The 25,278-nt window shown below is 37.9% G+C and overlaps 1 protein-coding gene across 2 annotated transcripts in view; it reads left to right on the top strand.

The window, feature by feature from the left end:
* Positions 1-25,278, top strand: part of KLHDC1 (kelch domain containing 1) — a 92,386-nt gene that overhangs the window by 37,819 nt on the left and 29,289 nt on the right. For both annotated transcript variants that reach the window (XM_037047184.1, XM_037047185.1), the window contains exons 7-9: positions 7,041-7,124; positions 7,589-7,647; positions 12,828-12,940. In XM_037047184.1, the coding sequence (XP_036903079.1) occupies positions 7,041-7,124; positions 7,589-7,647; positions 12,828-12,940 (256 nt within the window). The remainder of the gene's footprint in view (positions 1-7,040; positions 7,125-7,588; positions 7,648-12,827; positions 12,941-25,278) is intronic.

The following is a 25,278-nucleotide window of genomic DNA, read 5'->3' as shown; positions in this document are numbered from 1 at the left end:
GGGATCTCCAAGGTGGGTCAAACAGTGTTATCTCAGTTGATGGAATCTCAGATATGGTACCAGCTTGCCAGCCCAGTAGGGAGAGGGTTTTGAAAAGGGATAATGGCCTCTGCTTGCCTTGAGGCCCAATAGGTCAGTCGCTCCCAGTATTCCAGTGGTGCCTTTCAACCTGCTAGTCTAGAGGAGGTGAATCTGATTAGGTGAGTTAGGTTAGAACATATGTAGGCTCTTTAAGAGGAATTGCTTGGAGCTCCAGAAGTTTCTTCCACCATTTAATCCCCACTGTTTTTTGCAGCCAGAACTTGTGGGGTCTTATCTTCCTGGCTTTGGAACCCTGGGCTAGGAGGCCTGGTGTGGAGCTAGGACTCCTTGCTCCCGAGGTATCCCTCCTGAATTTTTATTCACCACACCTAGGTGAAGCCACTGAGGTTGCTTATAATTAGTTCCTTGACTTTAAATCTTTTTCTGACTCCTCTCCCTCTTTACCTTAATCTGTCTCCTTCTCCTCCTTCTGTTCCAACAGAAGCACATGACTTCTGCACAAGACATCTGCAGATAATGCAATTTTAGGTAGTCCTCAACAGTATTTTCACTGTAATTTCCATGATAGTGTCTTCAAGCAAATTCTTTTTTTTTAAGATTTTATTTATTTATCTTTATAGGGGAAGGGAAAGAGAGAGGGAGAGAAATATCAATGTATGGTTGCCTCTGGTGTGTCCCCTGCCGGGAACTGGCCTGCAACCCAGGCATGTGCCCTGACTGGGAATCGAACCGCGGTCGTGTGGTTCACAGGCCCGCACTCAATCCACTGAGCTACACCAGCCAGGGCCAAGCAAATTCTTATATTATTTATATTATACCTGAAACTTTTTCTGACATGGTTAGAGCTGAAATCTGTTCTCTTAATTTTTTTAGAGACATTCTTAAATTACTTCATTATTCTCAAATATCTACCTCAAAATGACAAGCAACATGGTAGAGGGGAACAGTTATCAATGTTGAAGTTGAAAAAACTAAATTTGTATTTGAATTGTGTCAGGAAAGACCAATGTGCTTTAGACAAGCCATTTAGTGTGTCATCTATAAAATGGAAGGTGGGACATGTTTTCCTACATGAGATTTTTACTTTTGTAAGAGCAATATAGAAGTAACAGGGATCTTTGAATTATTTTCAGCATTTCAAACAACCTAATAAACAATGAGCGTTACTGATGCAGTTAGGCACACAGACTAACATACATCGTTTTTTTTTTGTTTTGTTTGAAAATGTGTGGACACAGTTTATTCAGAAACATTGGTTGGCTGTTAGATATGTTGTATAAGTTAAAGGAGAAATTTTATATTTATTTCATAATAAATGTGTTTATAGTAGAAGAATTATTCCAAATTTCAAATCAGAGATGGGGTAATAATGAAAATTTTGTTTTTCTGGAAAGGCTGGGAACCACAACTCAGATAGTTCTCTCTCATTTATTTAAGTATTATATAGGTAATATGTGAATTATTTCTTACCATGTAGATGTCAGTACAGTTACTCAAGTCAACCTGAGAAGTCTAGGGAATTATGATATTGAATGTAGGGTTTAAGTTTCCCATGCCCACATTTAGTAGTCAAAGAGCTGAAAATGTTGGGTTCTTTCAGAACTTGGAGTGAAATATATACACAAATATATACCCACCATGAACACATGGAAATTATGCAGAAAATTTTTCCTTCAAATCTTGCTAATTCATCTACTCCATTATATTCTATTTTCTCACCAATACACAACTTCTCTGAAAAAAAGATCTGCTGTATTTATTCAAAGTAATGTATAGAGAAGTGTTATCAGTTAATGTGAAGAGTTTTAGTAAGCGATAAAGCACTGTTTGGCTTAAGCCAAAAAATGAAATTCTTATTGTGGAATTTGAAGCACCAGGAGTTCTGTAGGACAGATTTATTATTTTAGAGTCTTTGAAATCATCACACTATGTTCTACTCACTTACAATTTTAACTCTGTGAGTGTGTGTATGTGTGTGAGAGAAAGAGAGACAAAGGGAGGGAAGGAGGAGGGGAGAAAGAGAATCTTTTAAAATATCATTTTAAAATCCTTCTATAAAATTTACATAAAATCTTATTTTGCTAAATGGTGTCAAGCATTTAACAAAAATGCTTAAAAGTAAAGATTGGGGAGAATAAACTTCATCCTTAAAGAGTATAGTCATACCTTAGAGATATTGCAGGTTTGGTTTCAGACTACTGCAATAAAGTGAATATCACAATAAAGTGAGTCACACAAATTTTTTGGTTTTCTGGAACAAATAACATTATGTTTTATACTATATGGTTGTGTATTAAGTGTACAATAACATTACGTCTGGAAATACTTTATATCTAAAAATACCTTGATTAAAAATATTTTACTGCCAAAAAAGCTAGCTTCATGTGATCCTTCCGAAAGTTATAATCTTTTGCTGGTGGAAGGTCTTGCCTGAATATTGGTGACTACTGACTGATCAGGGTAGTGGTTGCTGTAGGTTGAGTGGCTGTGGTAGTTTGTTAATATAAGACAACAGTGAAGTTTGTCACATCAATGGACTCTTTCTTTTATGAACACTTTCTCTTAGCACAGAATGCTGTTTGATTTAATTTTTCTCAGAGTAGAACTTCTTTCAAAATTGGAGTCAATCCTCTCAAACCTTTACCAACTAAGTTTATGTAATATTCTTAATCCTTTGTTGCCATTTCAAAGATCTTCACAGCATCTTCACCAGGAGATTTCATCCTAAGAAACCACTTTGTTTGCTCATCCATAAGAAATAACTTTTTTTTTTACTTCTGGACAAGATGGAGGTGTAGGTAGACACACTGTACCTCCTCGCACAACCAAAATAAGGACAACAAAAATTTAGAAACAAAAAACAGCCAGTACTGACAGAAAATTGAACTGTATGGAAGTCTGACAACCAAGGAGTTAAAGTAGACACATTCATCCAGACCAGTAGGAGGGGCAGAGGGGTTGTGGCAGAAAAAAGCGGTGGCTGGTGGACCCCGGGCACGGGCAGACCCAATGAGGCCTGGGATTTGGGAGGGGTGTGGCACACAAGGTAGATTGCGGACTGGGTGGTCCTACATTCACGTGTAGATCAACTGGGAAAAACAACTGGGGAGCAAGACAGACTGCACAACCCAGAGTCCCAGGGCAGAGAAATAAAGCCTCAAAGCTCTGATTGAAAACACCTGTGGGGGTTGAGGTGGTAGTGGGAGAAACTCCCAGCCTCACAGGAGAGTTCGTTGGAGAGACCCACAGGGTCCTAGAACGTAAACAAACCCATCCACACAAGAATCAGCACCAGAAGGGTCCAATTTGCTTGGGGGAATTGGTGGAAGTGACTGAAATCGGTCAGAGAGTGGAGCAAGGGCTGTTGTTCCCTCTTGGACCCCTCCCCCACATACAGCATCACAACCCAGCAAAGTGGGTTATCCCGCCCTGGTGAACACCTAAGGCTCTGCTCCTCACTGTATAACAGGAGCGTCAAGACAAAGAAAGTTCAAATGAAAGAACAGATCAAAGCTCCAGAAAAAATACAACTAAGTGATGAAGAGATAGCCAACCTACCAGATGAACAGTGCAAAGTACTGGTGATCAGAATGCTCACAGAATTGGTTGAATTTGGTAGCAAATTAGATGAAAAAATGAAGGCTACGCTAAGTGAAACAAAGGAAAATGTATAGGGAACCAGTAGTGATGGAAAGGAAACTGGGACTCAAATCAATGAAGTGGACCAGAAGGAAGAAAGAAACAACCAAACAGAAAAGAATGAAGAAACAAGAATTCAAAAAAATGAGGAGAGGCTTCGGAACCTCCAGGGAATCTTTAAATGTTCCAACATCCAAATTAGGGGTACCAGAAGGGGAAGGGGAAGAGGAAGAACAACAAGTGGAAAACTTATCAGAACAAATAATAAAGGAGAACTTTTCCAATCTGGCAAAGGAAATAGACTTCCAGGGAGTCAGGAAGCTCAGAGAGTCCCAAAGAAGGTGGACCCAAGGAGGAACACACCAAGGCACGTAATAATTACATTACCCAAGATTAAATGAAGGAGAGAATCCTAGAAGCAGCAAGAGATAAGGAGACAGTCACTTACAAAGGAGTTCCCATCTGACTGTCAGCTGATTTCTCAAAAGAGACCCTACAGGCAAGAAGGGGCTGGAAAGAAGTATTCCAAGTCATGAAAGACAAGGACCTCCATCCAAGATTGCTCTATCCAGCAAAGCTTTCATTTAGAATGGAAGGGCAGATAAAGTGCTTCCCACATAAGGTCAAATTAAAGAATTTCATCATCACCAAGCCCTTATTATATGAAATGTTAAAGGGACTTATCTAAGAAAAAGAAGATCAAAAATATGAAAAGTAAAATGACAACAAACTCACAACTATCAACAACCTAACCTAAAAAAAAAAAAACTAAGCAGACAACTAGAAGAGGAACAGATTCACACAAATGGAGATCACATGGAGGGTTATCAACAGGGGAGTGGGAGGGGGAGAGAGGGGGAAAAGGTACAGAGAATAAGTAGTATAGATGGTAGGTAGAAAATAGGGGGATGGCAAGAATAGTATCGGAAATGTAGATGCTAAAGAACTTACAAGTATGACACATGGACATGAACTAAACGGGGGAATGTGGGTAGGCAGGGGTGTGCAGGATGGAGGGGAATGAAGGGGAGAAAATGAGGCAACTATAATAGCATAATCACTAAAATATATTTTAAAGAAATAACTTTTAAAAATATTTTTCATTAATATATTTATTTTATAAGAAGTAACTTCTCATCTGTTAAAGTTTTATCATGAGAATGCAGCAGCTCAGTCACATCTTCAGGCTCCACTTGTAATTCTCGTTCTCTTGCTGTTTCTACCACAGCTGCAGTTACTTCTTCCACTGAAGTCTTGAACCCCTCAAAGTCATTCATGAGTATGGAATAAAATTCCTCCAAACTCTTGTTAATGTTGATATTTTGACCTTTTCTCATAATGTATGAAGGTTCTTAAAAGTATCTAAAATGGTGAATTCTTTCCAGAAAGTTTTCAATTAACTTTGCCCAGATCCATCAGAGGAATCATAGTCTGTGGCAGCTATAGCCTTATGAAATGTACTTCTTAAATAAATATTCCTTGATTCCCGGGATGCAGAGTGGATGCTGTGTTAGCAAGCATGAAAACAATAGCATTGATCTCACTGCATATCTCCATCAGAGCTCTTGGGTGACCAGGTGTACTGTCAATGAGCAGAAATATTTTGAAAAGACTCTTTTTTTCAGAGCAGTAGGTTTCAACAGTAAAATTGGGCTTAAAAAAATCAGTAAACAATGTTGTAAACATATGTGTTGTCATCCAGGCTTTGTTATTCCCTTTATGGGGCCCAGATAGAGTAGATTTAGCATAATTCTTAGGGGTCTTAGGATTTTCAGATAGTAAATGAGCATTGTCACGAGTTTCATTAGCTGCAAACAAGAGAATCAATCAGCCTCTCCTTTGAAGCTTTGACACCAGGCATTGACTTCTTTCTAGCTAGGAAAGTCCTAGATTGCATCTTTTTCCAATATAAGGCTGTTTTGTCTACACTGAAAATCTGCTGTTTGCGTAGCCACCTTCATTAATTATGTTATCTAGCTATTCTGGATAACTTGCAACTTCTACATCAGCACTTACTGCTACATCTTGTACTTTTATGTCTTGGAGATGGATTCTTTCCATAAACGTCATGAACCAACCTACCAGCTTCAAACTTTTCCTCTGTAGCTTCCTCACTTTGCTCAGCCTTTATAGACTTGAAGAGAGTTGGGGCCTTGCTCTGGAGTAGGCTTTGGCTTAGGAAGGTTTGGTCTGGCTTGATCCTCTATCCAGACCACTAACACTTCCTGCATATTCGCAATGAGAATGTTTCCCTTTCTTATCACTGGTGTGTTTACTGGAGTAGCTCTTTTAATTTCCTTCAAGAACTTTTCCTTTGCATTCACATTTTGGTTAGTTGTTTGGTGCAAGAAGCCTAGCTTTAGCCTTCCCTCTGCTTTAACCTTCCCTCTGCTTGTGATCTGTCTCAGCTTTTGACATGCTTTCCTCAGTAAGCTGAATCATTTCTAGCTTTTGATTTAAAGTGAGAGAGTGTGCTTCTTCCTTTCACTTGAACACTTTGAGGGCATTGTGTAGTTATCAATTGGCCTAATTTCAGTATTGTTTGCCTTAGAGAATAGGGAGGCCTCAGGAGAGGGACAAAATGGGGAAATGGCTGTTTGGTGGAGCAGTCAGAACACACAACATTAATCTGTTAAGTTGACTATGTTATGTGGGTGCATTTCATGGCACCCCCAAACAATTACAATAGTAACATCAAAGATCACTGATCATAGATCATCATACCAAATGCAATAATAAAGGGTCTGAAATACTGTGAGACTTACCAAAATGTGGCACAAAGTGAGCAAACGCTGTTGGAAAAATGGCACTGATGGACTTCATTGGTACAAGGTTGCTACAGACCTTCAGTCTGTAAAAAAATGCAGTATCTGCAAAGCACAGTAAAGTAAAACTCCACAAAATGATGTATGCCTATGGTATTTGTCCGTAATTATTACTATTTACAGCAGCAATAGTTGACCTTTTTCATCTCATGGCACACAAACTAATTACTAAAATTCTGCAGCACACCAAAAAATACTGTATTTTTTTGCCTGACAAAAAATAGGTATAGTTTTGATGTATTCACACTGGATGGCTGTTGTTGTGTTGGCTGTTGTCAGTTTATTTCACAACCTAAGGGAAAAGAAGTCAGTGCCCCTGACTAAATAGTCAGATATTGCATGTTTTAAAAATTCTTGCAGCATACAGGTTGAAAATTGCTCATTTAGAGTGAATTTTTACATTAGGCTTTCTAATTGAGTTCCATAAATAGTAGTGATTTAGCAGTCATGTATTTCTCATACTGAGCATGAACATGCGACATGATTTCACATGTTCCAAACCTTTGTGCTCCATTTTCCCATCTCTGCTTCTAGGGTGGAGTTCCCCCACAGCCACGGGCCGCGCACACCTGTGCAGTTCTTGGAAATAAGGGCTATATCTTTGGTGGACGTGTTTTGGTTAGTATTTTCGATGGAAATAACCTTTTATGTGTGACGCTTCTTATAAAACTTATCCCCTGAATTTATAGAACAACTGAACATTCAAATAATTTAGAGATTATGGTGTTATTCAATAGAAAATCTATCTTCTATTCCCAAACAAGCCACACATGAACAATCACAGATGATTATAAATGATATTTTAATGATGAGAATCCTTTACTTTAGTGTATTATTAGAAAAGTTTAATTTGTTATCATCTAATTCCTGGTGGTTTAAACTCATTTACATGTTTCCCTCTTGACACATTAATTTGGTAGCTCTATTTTAATTTTATTAATGCTTAGTATTGTTCCCCAGTATATAAACTTATGATGTTAAGTAAAATAGAGATAATCTATTTATAATATAAACTTATTTAAACAAAATTTACCTTTTGAAAATTGTAAAACACTGACCAGTTTAACACACTTTTATTTTAGCAAACTAGGATGAATGATTTGCACTACCTGAACTTGGATACCTGGACTTGGTCTGGCAGGTAGGTATGTAATTGGTTTGTTTTTACCTTCAGGCATTTCTCTATGTGTATATGGGTGCACCATAATCCAAATTTTGGTTCTAAAACTGAACTATTATTTTTTCCCTTCAGATTATATGCCTAAGCAAAGAATATATAGATTTAAATAGAGTTTGTTCTTTAACTGAACTATATAAAACATGAGGATACTAGCTGTTGAAAATTGATTATGTAAAAATACTGGTTTTATACTGTGTATACCTGAAGACTGGTCAGTAGAAGTGAAGTAACTTTAATGTGGTCATCACAGGTGAGCAGATATGGAGTGGATAGAAGTCAGATTTTATTTATGGCTCATAATTTATGACTATATTTAATAGTAGAATACATATATTTAGCTATCAATTTAGCTGTTCCTATAATAAAGTGAACTCAGAACTAGATATGATTCCAAAGTATAAATGCCGTTAAAAATAAAAGAACAAAAGTGGGAGAAGAAAATATAGCAGATTATATTTCTTTTTTAAGCTAAGAAGTTCTCTTTATTTTTAAAGATTTTATTTATTTATTTATTTTTAGAGAGAGGGAAGGGAGGGAGAAAGAAAGGGAAAGAAACATCACTGTGTGGTTGCCTCTTGCACACCCCATACCTGGGAACCCAGCCTGCAACCAGGCATGTGCCCTGACTGGGAATCAAACCAACTACCCGTTGGTTCAAAGGCAGATGTTCAATCCACTGAGCCACACCAGCCAGGGTGCAGATTATCTTTAGAATCTCAGTATGGAGGAGGCTTTTCTAAAAATGATTTAAACCCCTAATTCTTTTTTTTTAAATTTTTATTTATTTATCTTTAGAGGGGAAGGGAAGGAAAGAAGGAGAGAAATATCAATGTATGGTTGCCTCTCATGAGTCCCCTGCTGGGAACTGGCCTGCAACCCAGGAATGTGCCCTGACTAGGAATCGAACTGCGATACTGTGGTTCGAAGGCCCGCACTCAATCCACTCAGCTACACCAACCAGGGCTAAACCCCTAATTAAAAGATAGGTTAATTAAATTAAAAGATAGGTTGATAAAACTACTTAATAATTTATTATTTCTATGTAGAAAAATATATCACAAAAAGTTAAAAGGCAAATTGGAAAATGTAAGCAAAAAATATAAACTAGAAGTAGTATTTATAGTATTTTTTTATGTTTGTTTGACCTACACAGTATTTTTTAATTTCATTTTGAATTTTTCTTAATTATTTCTATTTTTTAATTGCAGTTCACATTTAATATTATTTTGTATTAGTTTCAGGTGTTCCACATAGTAGTTGGACAATCATATACTTTACACAGTATTTATAGTATTTTTAACAAAGAGGGCTAAGATCCACAAGAAGTAAGTCAGCAAGAAAAAGAAATAATCCAATAGGAAAGTGGACAAAGAACATGCATAAGCAACTCATAGAAGAAATACAAATAGACAAAATTATTTTTTAAGTGTTCAACTTCATAGATTATTAAAGAAATAGAAATAAAACTAGTTTTCACTTATCAGATAAGAGCAATTACAAATGATCAGTGCTTGCTAGGTTGCAACAAAATAATTAGTGGAAGTATTTGTACAAATTTTCCATTATTAGTAGAAAATTGGTACTAATTTTCTGAGAGGTATTCTGATAATATGTTTAAAATATAAATTTCTACACTGATCCAGAATTTCTCTAAAGACAAGAATTGGACAAGTATATCTGTGTGTGTGTGTGTGTACACAAAGATGTTTGCTGCAACATTATTTATAAAAACAAAAACTTGAGGTCAGACTTCATGGCCACAAGTAGGGATTGCTTAAATCATGCTACATTTGCCCAAAAGGCTGAGATGCTTCCATTACCAAAGGAAACTACTTCATGTAAATATTCTACAACATACTAGTTGAATGAAAAAAATTACAGAATGGAATATATGATCCCATTGATATATTTTAATATTTCTGTGTATATTAAAGTCTGGAAAGATATATATCAAGTTATTATTTTTTATTGCTTGAGGACAGGATTGTATAACTCTCATTAAAATATTTTTGTGGGACTTCCGGCCAAGATGGAGGCATAGGTGGAAACACTGTGCCTCCTTGCACAACTAAATTTAAAAACAACAAAGTTTTAGTAACAAAAACGCAGCCAAAACACAGAAAATTGAACTGTATGGAAGTCCGACAATAACGAACCATTCGGCCAGACCAGTAAAAGGCGCGGAGTTCGGTCGGACCAACCCAGGGGGTGGCAGTTGGCGGATCCCAGGCGTGGGGTGGCAACAGGTGGACCCAGTGAGGGTGCAGGGCAGCTGGCTGGCCACGGTCACACATTCATGGTTACACCTTCACTCGCAGATAAACCAAGCGAAGGAGCGAACAATGAGACAGACCGCTCAGGCTAGGGCCACAGCAACAGGAATTAGAGCCTGAAAGCACCAATTGGAAAGACTTTCGGGGTCGAGGGGCCAGGAGAGGCTCCCAGGCTCACAGAGAGTTCCTTGGAGAGACCCACAGGGTCCTGGAGGGTACATGGGCCCACACACCCGGGAACCAGCACCAGAGGGGTCCAATTTGCTTGTGAGAAGCCGCAGAGGGTACCAAAATCTAAGAGAGAGGGGAGCGGAGCAAAGTGCCATTTTTTTCCCTCTCTGACTCTGCCCCCACATACAGCATCACAACCCAGCAACTGGGTTGCCCCGCCCTGGTGAACACCTAAGGCTCTGTCCCTCATACATAACAGGTGCAAACAAACCAAAACATTATGACTTAAGAACAGCTCAAAGCCCCAGAGCCTATAATTCTAAGTGACCAAGAAATAGCCAACCTTTCAGATGCACAGTTCAAAATACTGGTAATCAGGATGCTCACAGAATTGGTTGATTTTAGTCACAAATTAGAGGAACAAATGAAGGCTAAACTGATTGAAATGAAGGGAAGTGCACAGGAAATCAATAGTGATGGAAAGGAAACTGGGACTCAAATCAAGAGAGTGGACCAGAAAGAAGAAAAAAATGACCAAACAGAAAAGAATGAAGAAACAAGAATTCAAAAAATCAGGAGAGGCTTAGGAACCTCCAGGACACCTTTAAACATTCCAACATCTGAATTATAGGGATACCAGAAGGGGAAAAGAAACAGCCACAAGTAGAAAACTTATTTGAACAAATAATAAAGGAGAACTTCCCCAGTCTGGCAAAGAAAATAGACTTCCAGGAAATCCAGGAATCTCAGAGAGTCCCAAAGAAGTTAGGCCCAAGAAGGAACACACCAAGGCACATCATAATTACATTAGCCAAGATTAAAATGAAGGAGAGAATCCTAGAAGCAGCAAGAGATAAGGGGACAGTCACCTACAAAGGAGTACCCATCAGACTGTCAGCTGATTTCTCAAAAGAGACCTTATAGGCAAGAAGGGGCTGGAAAGAAGTATTCCAAGTCATAAAACCAAAGACATACATCCAAGATTAATCTATCCAGCAAAGCTTTCATTTAGAATGGAAGGATAGATAAAGTGCTTCTCAGATAAGATCAAATTCAAGGAGTTCATCATCACCAAGCCCTTATTATATGAAATGTTAAAGGGACTTATATAAGAAAAAGAAGATAAAAAATATGAACAGTGAAAGGACAGCAAACTCACAGTTATTAACAACCACACCTAAAACAAAAGCAAACTAAGCAGACAGCTGGATCAGGAGCAGAACCATAGAAATGAAGATCACATGGAGGGTTAGCAACAGGGGAGTGGGAGGAGGAGAAGGGTGGAGAAGGTACAGAGAATAAGTAGCATAGGTGGTGGGTAGAAAATAGACAGGGGGAGGGCAAGAATACTATGGGAAATACAGAATCTAAAGAACTTGTGACGCATGGACATAAACTAAAGGGGGAATGATGGGGGAGGGGGGTGTGCAGGGTGGAGGGGAATGAAGGGGGGAAGGGGACAACTGTAATGGCATAATCAATGAAATATAATTAAAAATTTTTAAAAAAATTGTGGCCCTGGCTGGTGTGGCTCAGTGGATTGATTGCGCAACTGCCTGTGAACCAAAGGGTTGTTGGTTTGATTCCCAGTCAGGGCACATGCCTAGTTGCAGGCCAGGTTCCCAGGTGCAGGACATGCAAGAGGCAACCACACAGTAATGTTTCTTTCCCTTTCTTTCTCCCTCCCTTCCCCTCTAAAAATAAGGAAATCAAATTGCAAAAAAAAAAAATACATATATATATATTTTTGTGGCTGTTGAATGTTTTCTAACCAAAATATTTTTATAGTCAATAAAAATATTTCCAGTTTGGAAAAAAATTATATTTTCTACAAATGGCCTGTGTCATTCTGCAGCATTCCAGAATGCTGGGGAATAGTGCCTTCTCACCTTCCAAGTTAGTTAAAGCACTTTCGTGCTTATGTTTTTACTGTGTTTCTGTCTTTTAAGGAATAAAAACAGCATTTGTTTGAAATTTTTAGAGTTTTTTTCCCTGGATATGAAATGACTTATATGCTTTTATTTTGAAGCTAGAGTAGTTAGAATTTTCAGATGAAGATAATATTTTGGGAAATTCTACAATAAATTGACCAAAGTAGAAACAACAGCAAAATTCCATATTATTGAGGAAATCTGCTGAAAACACAAAATTAAACATGAAACAACAGCTAAGAGTTATACACATGAAAATAATTATGTTGAAAAAGTTGAAGTTTTACTGATTACCAACAAGAATGATTCTGAGTATGCATTGTGAATTATCTAAGAATTAATTTTTAAACTGTGTTCTGTGACCAGATAAAATAGACAGTAAGTGGAAAGATTGTTTAAACTCAACTAAGAATTTTAGAATGTTCTATTATTTTTTAAACTATTTATTTATTTTTAGACATGGGAAGGGTGGGAGAAAGAGGGAAATATCAATGTGTGGTTGCCTCTTGCATGCCCCCTAGTGGCGACCTGGCCTACAACCTGGGCATGTGCCCTTAACTGGGAATGGAGCCAGCAACCCCTTGGTTTGCAGACCAATGCTCAATCCATTGAGCCACACCAGCCAGGGTGAATTTAAGAATGTTTTATAAATCTTATATAGGTGGTATTTTAGTAATCCCACCTACATAAAATTTTAAACTAGTGATTGAAAACCTTTTATTTTAACTAACACGACTTGGATTTTTATATTTGTCCTTTCCCACAGGATTTTAATTAGTGGAGAAAACCCTAAACATCGATCATGGCATACTTTAACACCAATAGCTGATGATAAGCTTTTCCTGTTTGGTGGACTAAGTGCGGACAATATTCCATTGAGTAAGTAAATTCATATTTAGCCTACCTTACTTTTTCTTTTTTAAACTTTTCCCCCCAAATTATTCTTCATTCTTTATTTTTATATTTTTAATTGAATTATTGGGGTGACTGATTCACAAAACCATACAGGTTTCAATTGTACAACTCAATAAAACATCATCTACAGACTGTATCCTGAGCCCATTCTCCCAAGCAAAGTCTCTTTTCTTCCCCATTTTCTTCTTCTTTTGCCACCTCAACCTAGCCCCTTAACCTCTGTCATCACACTGCTGTCTGTGTCTGTGTGTTACATATGTTTTTTGGTGAATCCCTTCACCTCCTTTCATCATAGCCATGTTATTTACAATAATCAAGTGCTGGAAACAGCCCAAGTGTCCATCAGTAAGTGAGCACTTAGGCTGTTTGTGCTCCACAAACACCCCTCACCCCTCAACAAACACTCCTCACCCCAAACACAGTGAGCACTTAGGCTGTTTGTGCTCAACAAACACCCCAACACCCCTCCTCTCTGACAGCTGTCAGTCTGTTCCATGTATCCATGCTTCTGTTTCTATTTTGTTCACCAGTTTATTACATTCATTAGATGTCACATATAAGTGAGATCATATGGTATTTGTCTTTCTCTGACTGGTTTATTTCACTTGGCATAATAACCTCCAGGTCCCCCCAGGCTGTTGCAAATAAGATTTCCTTCCTTTTTACAGCTGCATAGCATTCCATTGTGTAAGTGTACCACAGCATTTTATCCACTCATCTACTGATCTAGTCTGGGGCTAATGGGGCAATGGGGCTATTTCCAGATCTTGGCTATTGTAAATAATGCTGCAGTGAACATAGAGGTAAATAGATTTTTTTAATTAGTGTTTCTGGATTCTTAGACTATATTCTTAGAAGTGTGATTGCTGGGTCAAAAGGCAGTTCCATTTTTAAATTTTTCAGGAAACTCTGCACTGTTTGTGGCTACATCAGTCTGCATTCCCATCAACAGTGCAACAGTGCATTCCTTTTCATCCACATCCTTGCCAGCACCTGTTTGTTGTTTTTTGATGATAGCCATTCTGGCAGGTGTGAAATGATATCTCATTTCCTCTTAAGAGAAATGTCTATTCAGGTTCTTTGCCCGTTTATAACTGGGTTGTTTGTCTTCTTGGTCTTGAGTTATCTAAGTTCTTTATATATTTTGGAAATTAATCCTTTATCAGATGTATCATTAGAAATACGTTCTTCCATTCAGTGGGTTCCTTTTCTTTTTGTTGATGGTTTTTTTTGTTGTGCAAAAGTTTTTTAGTTGGATGGAGTCCATCTATTTATTTTCTTTGGTTTCCCTTCCCCAATGGAAGTATATTGGCAAAAATATTGCTCCAAGAGATGTCTTACTATGTTTTCTTGTAGGATTTTTATAATTTTGTGGCTTATATTAAGTCTTTTATCCACTTTGAATTTCTTTTTGTGCTTGCCGTAAATTGATGGTGTAGTTTCTTTTTTTTAAATCTATTGTTGTTCAGTTTAGTTGTCCCACCTTCTTCCCTATTGCTCACCTCTACCCTGCCACAAGCCGCTCCCACAGTCAATTCTCCCCATTGTCTGTGCCCCTGAGTCTTCTATTCATGTTCCTTTGCTTGCCTTTCCCCCTTCTTTCCCCACATTAAATACCTCCTAGGTACCCTCTGATCACTGTCAGTTTGTTCTTTATTTCCATGTCCCTGGTTCTATTCTGCTCATTTGTTTGTTTTGTTGATAAGGTTCCACATATAGGAGAGAGAGATCATATGGTATTTGTCATTCACTGCCTGGCTTATTTCACTTAGCATAATGCTCTCCAGTTCCATCCATGCTGTCACGAAGAGTAGGAGTTCCTTCTTTCTTTCTGCTGCATAGTGTGGAAATGTACTACAATTTTTTTATCTGCACACTTACTGATGGGCACTTAGGCTGTTTCCAGCACTTGAGTATTGTAAATAACGCTGCTATGAACATTGGAGTGCATAGGTTCTTTTGAATTGGTATTTCAGGATTCTTAGGGTATAGTCCCAGCAGTAGGATCGCTGATCAAAAGGCAGTTCCATCTTCCTTTTTTTGAGAAAATACCACACTGTTTTTCACAGTTGCTGCACCAGTCTGAAATCCCTCAAACAATGAAATAGGGTCCCCTTTTCCCCACGACCTCTCCAACATTTGTTGTTTGTTGCTTTGTTTACGGCACGATGGCCATTTCTGATCAGTGTGAAATGGTACTACCTCATTGTGATTTTAATTTGCATCTCTCTGATGGCTAGTGATGTTGAACATTTTTTTCATGTGTCTATGGGTCCTCTGTGTTTCCTCCTTAGAGAATTGTCTGTTAAGGTCCTTTGCCCATTTTTAAATTGGATTGTTTGTCTTCCTGGTGTGGAGTTGTGTAAGTTCTTTATATATTTTGGAGATCAAACCTTTTTCTGAGGTATCATTGGCAAATATGTTTTTCCATCTGGTTAGTTCCCTTTCCATGTTGTTGCTATTTTCTTTGAGCTGTGCAGAAGCTTTTAATTTTGATACAGTACCATTTGTTTATTCTTCTCTTTATATCCTTTGCCCTAAAGGATGTATTGGTGAAAATATTGCTGCATGGGATATAAGAACTTTTCCTGCCTATGTTTTCCTCCAGGACTTTTTTGGTGTTGCAATTTACATGTAAGCCTTTTATCCATCTTGAGTGTATTTTGGTGTGTGGTGTAAGTTGGTGGTCAAGTTTCTTTTTTTTTTTTTTTGCATGTACTTGCCCAGATCTCCCAACACCATTTATTGAAGACTCTATTTTTACCCCATTTTATGTTCCTGCCCCCTTTGTCAAATATTAACTCACCATACTGACATAAGTCTATTTCTGGGCCCTCTGTTCTGTTCCATTGTTCTCTGTGTCTGTTTTTATGTCAGTACCAAACTTTTGCTTACGGTGGCTTTGTATTAGAAAGGAAACTATATTTCCTTTGTAATACAGTTTGATATCATTTGATCCCTCTTGCTTTGTTCTTCCTTCTCAAAATTGCTGAGGCTATTCAGGGTCATTTATGGTTCCATATAAATTTTTTAAATATTTGTTCTACATCTGTGAAATATATCATTGGTATATTGACAGGGACTACATTAAATCTATGAATTGCTTTGGGTGGTATGGACATTTTAATGATGTTAATTATTCTAATCCATGAATAGTATATGTGCTTCCATTTATTTGTATCTTCCTTAATTTCCTTCTTCAGTGTTCTGTAGTTTTCTGAGTACAGGTGTTTTACTTCCTTAGTTAAGTTTATGCCTTAATAAATGGAATTTACTAAGAATTTACCAAATTCTTTACCAATAATTTTTTTCTTGTTGCCTTAGTAAATGGAATTTCTCTCCTAATTACTGTTACTGACATTTTATTGTTGGTGTACAAAAATATCTTCGATTTCTGAATGTTGACTTTTATCCCAATACTTTGCCAATTTACTTGTTAGGTTGAGTAGTTTTTGGTGCAGTCTGTCAGATTTTATGTGTATACTATCATATCATCTGCAAACAATGACAGCTTTACTTCTCCTTTCCAATTTGGATGCCTTTTATTTCCTTTCCTTGTCTGATTGCTGTGGCTAGCACTTCCTATACTCTGTTGAATGGAAGTGGTGAAAGTGGACACCCTTGTCTTGTGCCTGATCTTAGTGGGAAAGCTTTTAGTTTTTGCCCATTGAATGTGATGTTGGCTGTAGGTTTCTCATATTTGGTGTTTATTACATTGAGATATGCTCCCTGTATTCCTACTTTGCTGAGTGTTTTTATCATAAATGGATGCTTTTTTTTTATCAAAGGCTTTTCAGCATCTATTGATATGATGATGTCAGTATTGTTTTTCATATTGTTTATACAGTGTATTACATTTATTGAATTGCATATATTATACCAATCTTGCATCCCTGGGATGAATCCCACTTGGTCATGGTGTATGATCTTTTTAACATATTACTGGATTCAGTTTGCCAATATTTTGTTGAGAATTTTAGCGTCTGTGTTCATCAGCGATATTGGCCTGTAGTTTTCTTTTCTTTGTTGTGTCTTTATCTGGTGTTGGAATTAGGATAATATTGGCCTCATAAGAAGAGTTTGGGAATATCTCTCTTCTTGGATTTTTTTGGAGTAGTTTGAGAAGAATTGGGGTTAGTTCTTCTCTACACTTTTGGTAACATTCTCCTGTGAATATTTCTGGCTCAGGGCTTTGTGTGCCAGTAGTTTGTTGATTCTGCTTCAATTTCACTAATTGATATTGGTCTATTCAGGCTTTGTATTTCTTCTTTACTCAGTTTTAGAGGTTATATGTTTCTAGAAATTTGTCCATTGTGCCCAGGTTTTCAAATTTGTTGACATATAGTTATTCATAGTAATTTATAATGATCTTTTGTATTTCTGTGGTATCAGTTGTAATTTCTTCTCTGTTGTTTCTGATTTTATTTGTTTGTGCCATCTCTCTTTTTTCTTGATGAATCTAGTTAAAGACTTGTTAATTTTGTTTATCTTTTCAAAGAACCAGCTTATGGATTTTTTTATTCTTTGAGTTGTTCTTTTAGTCCTATGTCATTGAATTCTACTCTGATCTTGGTTATTTCCTTCTTTCTACTTCCTGTGGTATTTGTTTGTTGTTGTTCCTCTAGTGTTTGGAGCTGTAGGGTTAGGTTGTTTATTTGAAATTTTTCTGTCTTTTTGAGGTAGGCTTGTATCGCGATGAACTTCTCTCTCAGGACTGCCTTCTGTGTGTCCCACAGGTTTGGGGTTGTTGTGAGTTAATTTTCATTTGTTTCCAGAAACTTTCTGATTTCTTCCTTGATCTCATTCTTGACCCATTTATTGTTTAATAGCATGCTATTCCATCTCCATGAATTTGAGTGTCTTTGTTTTTTTTTTTTTTCCTTGAGGTTGGTTTCTAGTTTCAGTCCCGTGTGGTCAGAGAAAATACTTGATATGACTCCAGTTTTCTTGAATTTGTTGAGTCTTGTTTTGTGTCCTATCATATGGTCTGTCTTTTAAAATGTTCCATGTGCATTTGAAAAGAATGTGTGTTTTGCTTCTTTAGCATGAAAAGTTCTATGCATATCAGTGAGGCCCATTTCATCTAGCGTGTCAGTCAGTGCCACAATGTTCTTGTTGATTCTTTGTTCGGAAGATCTGTCTATTGTTGACAGTGGGGTGTTAAAATACTCTACTATAAGTGTATTATTGTCTACATCTTTTTTGATGTCCTCCAAGATTTTCCTTACATGTTTGGGTTTTCCTGTGTTGGATGCATATATGTTTACAATGTTTATAACTTCCTGGAGGATTCTTTCCTTTAGAATTATGAAATGGCCTTCTTTGTCTCTTTTTGTGGCCTTTGTTTTGAAGTCTAGTTTGTCTGATGTGAGTATTGCTACCCTGTTTTTTTTTCGTCTATTTCCTTGGAATATTTTTTTTCCAACCCTTCACTTTCAGTCTTTGTAAGTCTTTTGTTGAGGTGCATCTCTTGTAGGCAGCATATGTGCGGGTATGTTTTCTTATCCATTCAGCTTCTCATGTCTTTTGATTAGAGTGTTTATTCCATTTACAATTAAGATTACTACTGATAGGTATTATTAATTGCAGTTTTTCCTGTTGTACCTGTGTTCTTCTCTCTCACTCTATTCCTCCATCTTCTTAAAGCAGTCCCTTTAGTATGCCTTGTAATATTGGTTTGGTGGAGGTGTATTCTTTTAACCTTCTTTTGTCTGGGAAACTCCTTATTTCACCTTCCATTTTAAATGACAGCCTTGCTGAGTAGAGTAGTCTTGGTTGCAGGCCTTTGCATTTCATTACTTGGAATATTTTTGCTATTCCCTCCTGCCTTGTAGTGTTTCTGTTGAAAAATTTGCTGCTTGCTTTATTGAGCTTCCTGGTGTAATATTATCTCTTTCTCCCTTGCTGCTTTAGGGTTCTCTCTTTGTCTTTAAAATAGGACATTTTAAGTATGATATGTCTTGTACTGGGAGTCTTTTGCTTTCATCTTAATTGGGACTCTCTGGCTTTTTGAACTTGCAGGTTCAAAAACTTTTTGAACTTTTTGAACTTTTTGACCTTTGTAAGTCTTCTTGGCTCCTGCAGTCAATGGGAGATTGGGCTCAGTTTTCCCTTTCGAACTGTTTGCACAGAAGGGGGCTCAGTCTGGGCTACAGTAATCACAGTTGCCCAGTTTCCAGCCCACACCCTCAGAGCACTGTGTAGCTTACACTGTCTTCTCTGCGCAGTTGTGCTGGGCTGGCACTGATAAACCATCTCGCTTTGCATCCCTTTGATCAATCCTAAGGTGCACTGAGTGGGACCAGATCACACCCACAATCCTCCTTCCTTGTTGGCTGGGCAGCTGCACACAAGGTATCTGCCCAGCATACATAATTTCAGGTTTTGAAAACAGTCTCTGTGGGTGCTGCTGCTCTGAGCCACTGCCCAGCTTTCCACTCTCTAGCAAGTCCAGAGTCTTATCTCAATCATGGCCAGTTGTGGACCACCTTTTCTCCCAGCTCCAGGTGCCACCCAGGTCACCCCCACTCTCTGACACTGCCATGGCCTGCAGCTGCTACCCCAGTGTGGGTCCATCGCCAGCAGTTTGTGTACTTGCTGCCTTCCCCCTTCACCCAAGAGACTTCAGGCATTCAAGTCTCTCCTCAAGGGGGTCTGGGATTTACCCACCCTGGGAGGGGAGGGAGCCACTAAGCTGCTATCACTGACCTGGATCTCTTCTATGTCCATGCTGCAGCCACAGTTTTTGGCTCTGCACCAGGGGACTTTCCCTATCCATCTATAAAACCACCCATTTTGAAGCGTCCTCTGTACACTTTGACTTCCAAACTTCATATCAGCTAAGATTCTATTGGCTGTTCACTTTGTCTTTCGGAAGATCAGCTAAGTGCCCCAGTTCGGAGCACAAGCAAGTGGATTCAGCTCCCACCTACTTCACCACCATCTTCTCTCCTGTAGTTTCTTTTCTTTTCTTTTTGCAATTTTCTATCCAATTTTCCCAAATCATTTATTGAAGAGACTGCCTTTACTCCATTATGTGTTCTTGCCTTCTCTGTCAAATAATAATTGACCATAAATGTGTGGGTTTGTGTATGAGTTTATTTCTGAGCTCTCTGTTGTGTTCTACTGATCTCTATCTGTGTTTTTTTTTAAGATTTTATTTATTTATTTTTAGACAGGAGGAGGGTGGGAAAAGAGAGGGAGAGAAACATCAATGTGTGGTTGCCTCTCACACACCCTCTACTGGGGACCTGGCCCACAACTGAGAATTGAACTGGTGATCGTTTGGTTCACAGACCCTGAGCCACACCAGCCAGGGCTGTATATCTGCTTTTATAGCAGAACTGTGCTGTTTTGATTTCTATGGTCTTGTTATATAGTTTATTTTCAGGTGGCATGGTTCCTCCATGTTTGCTCTTCTTTCTCAAGATTGCTGAGTCTATTCAAGGTCTTTTTTGGTCCCATGTAAATTTGGAGGATATTTCTTCTAGATCTGTGAAATATGCCATTGGTATTTTAATAGGAATTGCATTGAATCTGCAGATTGCTTTGGGTACTATGGACATTTTAATGATGTTAATTTGCCCACTTATGAACATGGTACATGTTTCCATTTATTTGCATCTTTTTTATTTTTTTCTTCAATGTGCTATAATTTTCCAAGTACAGGTCTTTACCTCCTTGGTTAAATTTATTCCTAGGTACTTTATTTTTTTGTTGTTGTAATAATTAATGACATTGCTTTCTTAATTTCTCTTTCTGATAGTTCATTATTGCTGAACTGTGTAATAATGAAACTGGTGGTGTATAAAAATGCCACCAGTTTCTGAATATTAATTTTGTGTCCTGCTACTTTGCTAAAAATTCATTTATTATATCCAGTAGTTTTTGGTGAAGTCGTTAAAGTTTTCCATGTACAATATTGTGTCATCTGTGAATAATGACAATTTTAATTCCTATTTTTCAGTTTGGATGCCTTTCATTTCTTCTTATCTGATTGCTGTAGCTAGGACCTCCAGCACTCTGTTGAATACGAGTGGTGAAAGCAGACATCCTTGTCTTGTTTCTGATCATTGGGGAAACCCAATTAGTTTTTGCCCATTGAGCATGACATTGGCTGTGGATTTGTATATATGGTCTCTATTATGATGAGGTATCATCCCTGTATTCCCACTATGCTGAGGGTTTTTATCATAAATGGGTGCTGGATTTTATCAAATGCTTTTTCTGCATCTTTGTATATGATCATGTGATTTTTACCCTTCATTCTGTTTATGTGATATATCACACTTATTGGTTTGTAATATTGTACCAACCTTGCATCTCTGGAATAAATCCCTCTTGATCGTGGTGTGTGATACTTTTACTGTATTGCTGAGCCCAATTTGCTAGTATTTTGTTGAGAATTTTAGCATCTATGTTCATCAGGGATTTGGCCTATGATTTTCTTTCTTTGTAACATCTTTATCTGGTTCTGGAATTACCATAATGCTGTCCTCATAAAAAGAGCTTGGAAGTGTTCCCTCTTCTTGAATTTTTGGAATAGTTTGAGATGGATAGTGTCATTTCTTCTTTGAATGTTTGTTAAATTTCACCTATGATGTCATCTGGTTCAGGACTTTTGTTTACTGGCAGTTTTCCAGTTATTTCTTCAAATTTATTAGTTGCAATTGGTCTATTCATGTTTTCTGATTCTTTCTGATTCAGTTTTGGAAGACAGTATGTTTCCAGGAAATTATTCATTTTTTCCAGGTTGTCCAGCTCATTAGCATATATTTGTTCATAGTATTTTCTTATAATTCTTTTTATCTCTATGATGTCAGTTGCTACTTCACCTCTTTCATTTCTGATTATATATGATGGGTCCTCTCATTTATTTTTTTTAAATAATATATTTTATTGGTTATGCCATTACAGTCATCCCCTTCCCCCCTTTATTCCTCTCCACCCTGCACACCCCGTCCTGCCCACATTCCCCTGCCTTTAGTTCATGTCCATGTGTCATAAGTTCTTTAGCTTCTGCATTTCCCACACTACTCTTACCCTCCCCCTGTCTATTTTTTCCCACCGTCTGTGCTACTTATTCTCTGTACCTTCTCCACCCTTCTCCTCCTCCCACTCCCCTGTTGCTAACCCTCCATGTGATCTTCATTTCTATGGTTCCACTCCTGATCTAGCTGTTCTCTTAGTTTGCTTTTGTTTTAGGTGTGGTTGTTAATAACTGTGAGTTTGCTGTCCTTTCACTGTTCATATTTTTTATCTTCTTTTTCTTACATAAGTCCCTTTAACATTTCACATAATAAGGGCTTGATGATGATGAACTCCTTGAATTTGATCTTATCTGAGAAGCACTTTATCTGTCCTTCCATTCTAAATGAAAGCTTTGCTGGGTAGAGCAGTCTTGGTTGTAGGTCTTTGGATTTCATGACTTGGAATACTTCTTTCCACCTCCTTCTTGCCTGTAAGGTCTCTTTTGAGAAATCAGCTGACAGTCTGATGGGAACTCCTTTGTAGGTGACTGTCCCCTTATCTCTTGCTGCTTCTAGGATTCTCTCCTTCATTTTAGTCTTGGCTAATATAATTATGATGTGCCTTGGTGTGTTCCTTCTTGGGTTCAACTTCTTTGGGACTCTCTGAGCTTCCTGGACTTCCTGGAAGTTTCTATTTCCTTTGCCAGACTAGGGAAGTTCTCCTTTATTATTTGTTCAAAGAAGTTTCCCATTTGTTGCTCTTCCTTTTCCCCTTCTGGTATCCCTATAATTCAGATGTTGGAATGTTTAAAGGTGTCCTGGAGGTTCCTAAGCCTCTCCTCATTTTTCTGAATTCTTGTTTCTTCATTCTTTTCTATTGTTTCTTTCTTCCTTCTGGTCCACTCCATTGATTTAGTCCCAGTTTTCTTTTCATCACTATTGTTTCCCTGTACATTTCCCTTCATTTCAATTATTTTAGCCTTCATTTTTTCATCTAACTTGCAACCAAAATCAACTAATTCTGTGAGCATCCTGGTCACCAGTGTTTTGAACTGTGCATCTGTTAGGTTGGGTATATCTTTGTCGCTTAGAAGTATTGGCTCTAGGGCTTTTTTGATTTGTTCTTCTGTTTGAGCCATAATTTTTTGGTCAGGTTGCGCCTGTTATGTATGAGTGGCAAAGCCTTAGGTGTTCACCAGGGCGGGGCAACCCAGTTGCTGGGTTGTGATGCTGTATGTGGGGGTAGGGTCCCAGAGGGAACAATGATGCTTGTTCCGCTGTCTCTCAGATTTCAGTCCCCTCTGCCACTTCCCACAAACAAATTGGGCCCTTCTGGTGCTGATTCCCGGGTGGGTGGCTTGTATATATTCTAGGACCCTGTGGGTCTCTCCAACAAATTCTTCTGTGAGGCTGGGAGTCTCTCCTGGCACCTTTTCAACTGGTGCTTTTAGGCTTTATTTCCCGGCACTGGATCCCTGGGTTGCGTGGTCTATCTTGCTGCCCGTTTTTGCCTAGTTTATCTGCGCACAAATGAGTGACCACAGTCTGTTCCATGCCGCCTGTGCTCCTGGATCTGAAAGCCACTGCCTTTTTCTGCTGCAAACCCCTCTCCACCCGCCACCAACTCCGCCCCTCTTATTGGTCCAGTTGAATGGTTGTCGGACTTTCATACAGTTCAATTTTCTGTCTGTTCTTCTGGTTGTGTTTTTGTTTCTAAATCTTTGTTGCCCTTAATTTTTGTTGTGCGAGGAGGCACAGTGTTTCCACCTACACCTCCATGTTGGAAAGACCTCTCATTTATTCTTGATGAGTCTGGTTAAAGGTTCATCAATCTTGTTTATCTTGTCAAAGAACAAGCTCTTGGTTTCATGGATCTTTTGTATTTTTTCTTCTCTATGTCATTTATTTCTGCTCTGATCTTTGTTATATCCTTCCTTCTACTTTGGGCTTTATTTGTTGTTGTTTTTCTAGTTCTTTTAGGTGAAGGGTTAGATTGTTTATGTGCAAATTTCCTTGCTTATTTAGGTAGACCTTTAATGCTATGTACTTCTTTCTCAGGGCTATTCTTACTGGGTCCCATAGATTTTGCATTATGTGTTTATTTTAATTTGTTTCTAGGTAATTTTTCATTTCTTCCTTGATCTCATTGTTAATCCATTCATTGGTTAATAACATGCTATGTAGCTTCCATGTGTTTCAATTTTTTTATTGTAGTTGATTTCTAGTTTCATACCATTGTGGTCTGAAAAGATGTTTGACATGATTTAAATCTTCTTGAACTTGTTAAGACTTATTTTGTGTCCTAGCATGTGGTCTGTCTGCAAATTTTGTGTGAACACTTGGAAGAATGTGTATTCTGCTGCTTTGGGATGAAATGTTCTGTAAATATCAATTAAATCTACCCAGTCCAGTGTGTTGTTTAAAGTAACTGTTTCCTTGTTAATTTTTGTCTGGAAGATCTATCCATTAATGACAGTGGGGTGTTAAAATCCTCTACTATGACTGTATTGCTGTGGATCTTTCCCTTAATGTCCACCAAGATTTTCTTTATATGTGTAGGTGCTTCTGTATTTGTTGTGTAAATGTTTATAAGGGTTATATCCTCTTGTTCAGTTGGACCCTTTAGTATTTTGTAGTGACTTTCTTTGTCACTTGTCGTGGCTTTTGTTTCATAGTCTGTTTTGTCACATATAAATATTGCTACCCCAGCTATTTTTTTATGTTTGTTTCCATTTGCATGGAATATTTTTTCCATCCTTCACTTTCAGTATGTGGGTATCTTATGTTCTGAGGTGGGTTTCTCGCAGGCAGCCTATGTGTGGGTCTTGTTTACTTATCCATCCAGCTACCTTATGTCTTTTGACAGGACTATATAATACATTTACATATAAGGTTATTATTGATAGATACTTATCAATGTTTATTGCCATTTTATTTTGTATACCTATATTCCTCTCTCTCTATTTTTTTTCTTTCTTTTTTTTTAAAGCAGGCCCTTTAACGTTTCTTGAAATGCTGGTTTGGTGGTAATGAACTCCTTTAGTTTGTTTCTGTTCATTTTGGTTTTTGTTTTTCTGTCTAGGGAGCTCTTGATTTTGCCTTAAATTATAAACGATAGCCTTATTGGATTGAATGGTATCGGTTGTAGGTCCTTGCTTCTCATCACCCTGACTTATTTTATACCAGCCTCTTCTGGCGTGAAATTTTTCTGTAGCAAAATCATCCAACAGTCTTAGGGGAGCTCCTTTGTAGGTTGCTAATTGTTATTCTCTTGCTGCTTTTAAGATGCTCTGTTTGTTTTTAATCTTTGGCATTTTAATTATGATGCGTGTT

The sequence above is a fragment of the Sturnira hondurensis genome, unplaced genomic scaffold, assembly GCF_014824575.4.
Source record: "Sturnira hondurensis isolate 20B ecotype Veracruz unplaced genomic scaffold, ASM1482457v3 Scaffold0005329, whole genome shotgun sequence".
Classification (NCBI taxonomy): Eukaryota; Metazoa; Chordata; class Mammalia; order Chiroptera; family Phyllostomidae; genus Sturnira; species Sturnira hondurensis.
Note: the sequence above shows the minus strand (reverse complement) of the source record. Positions and strands in the feature narration are given on the sequence as shown.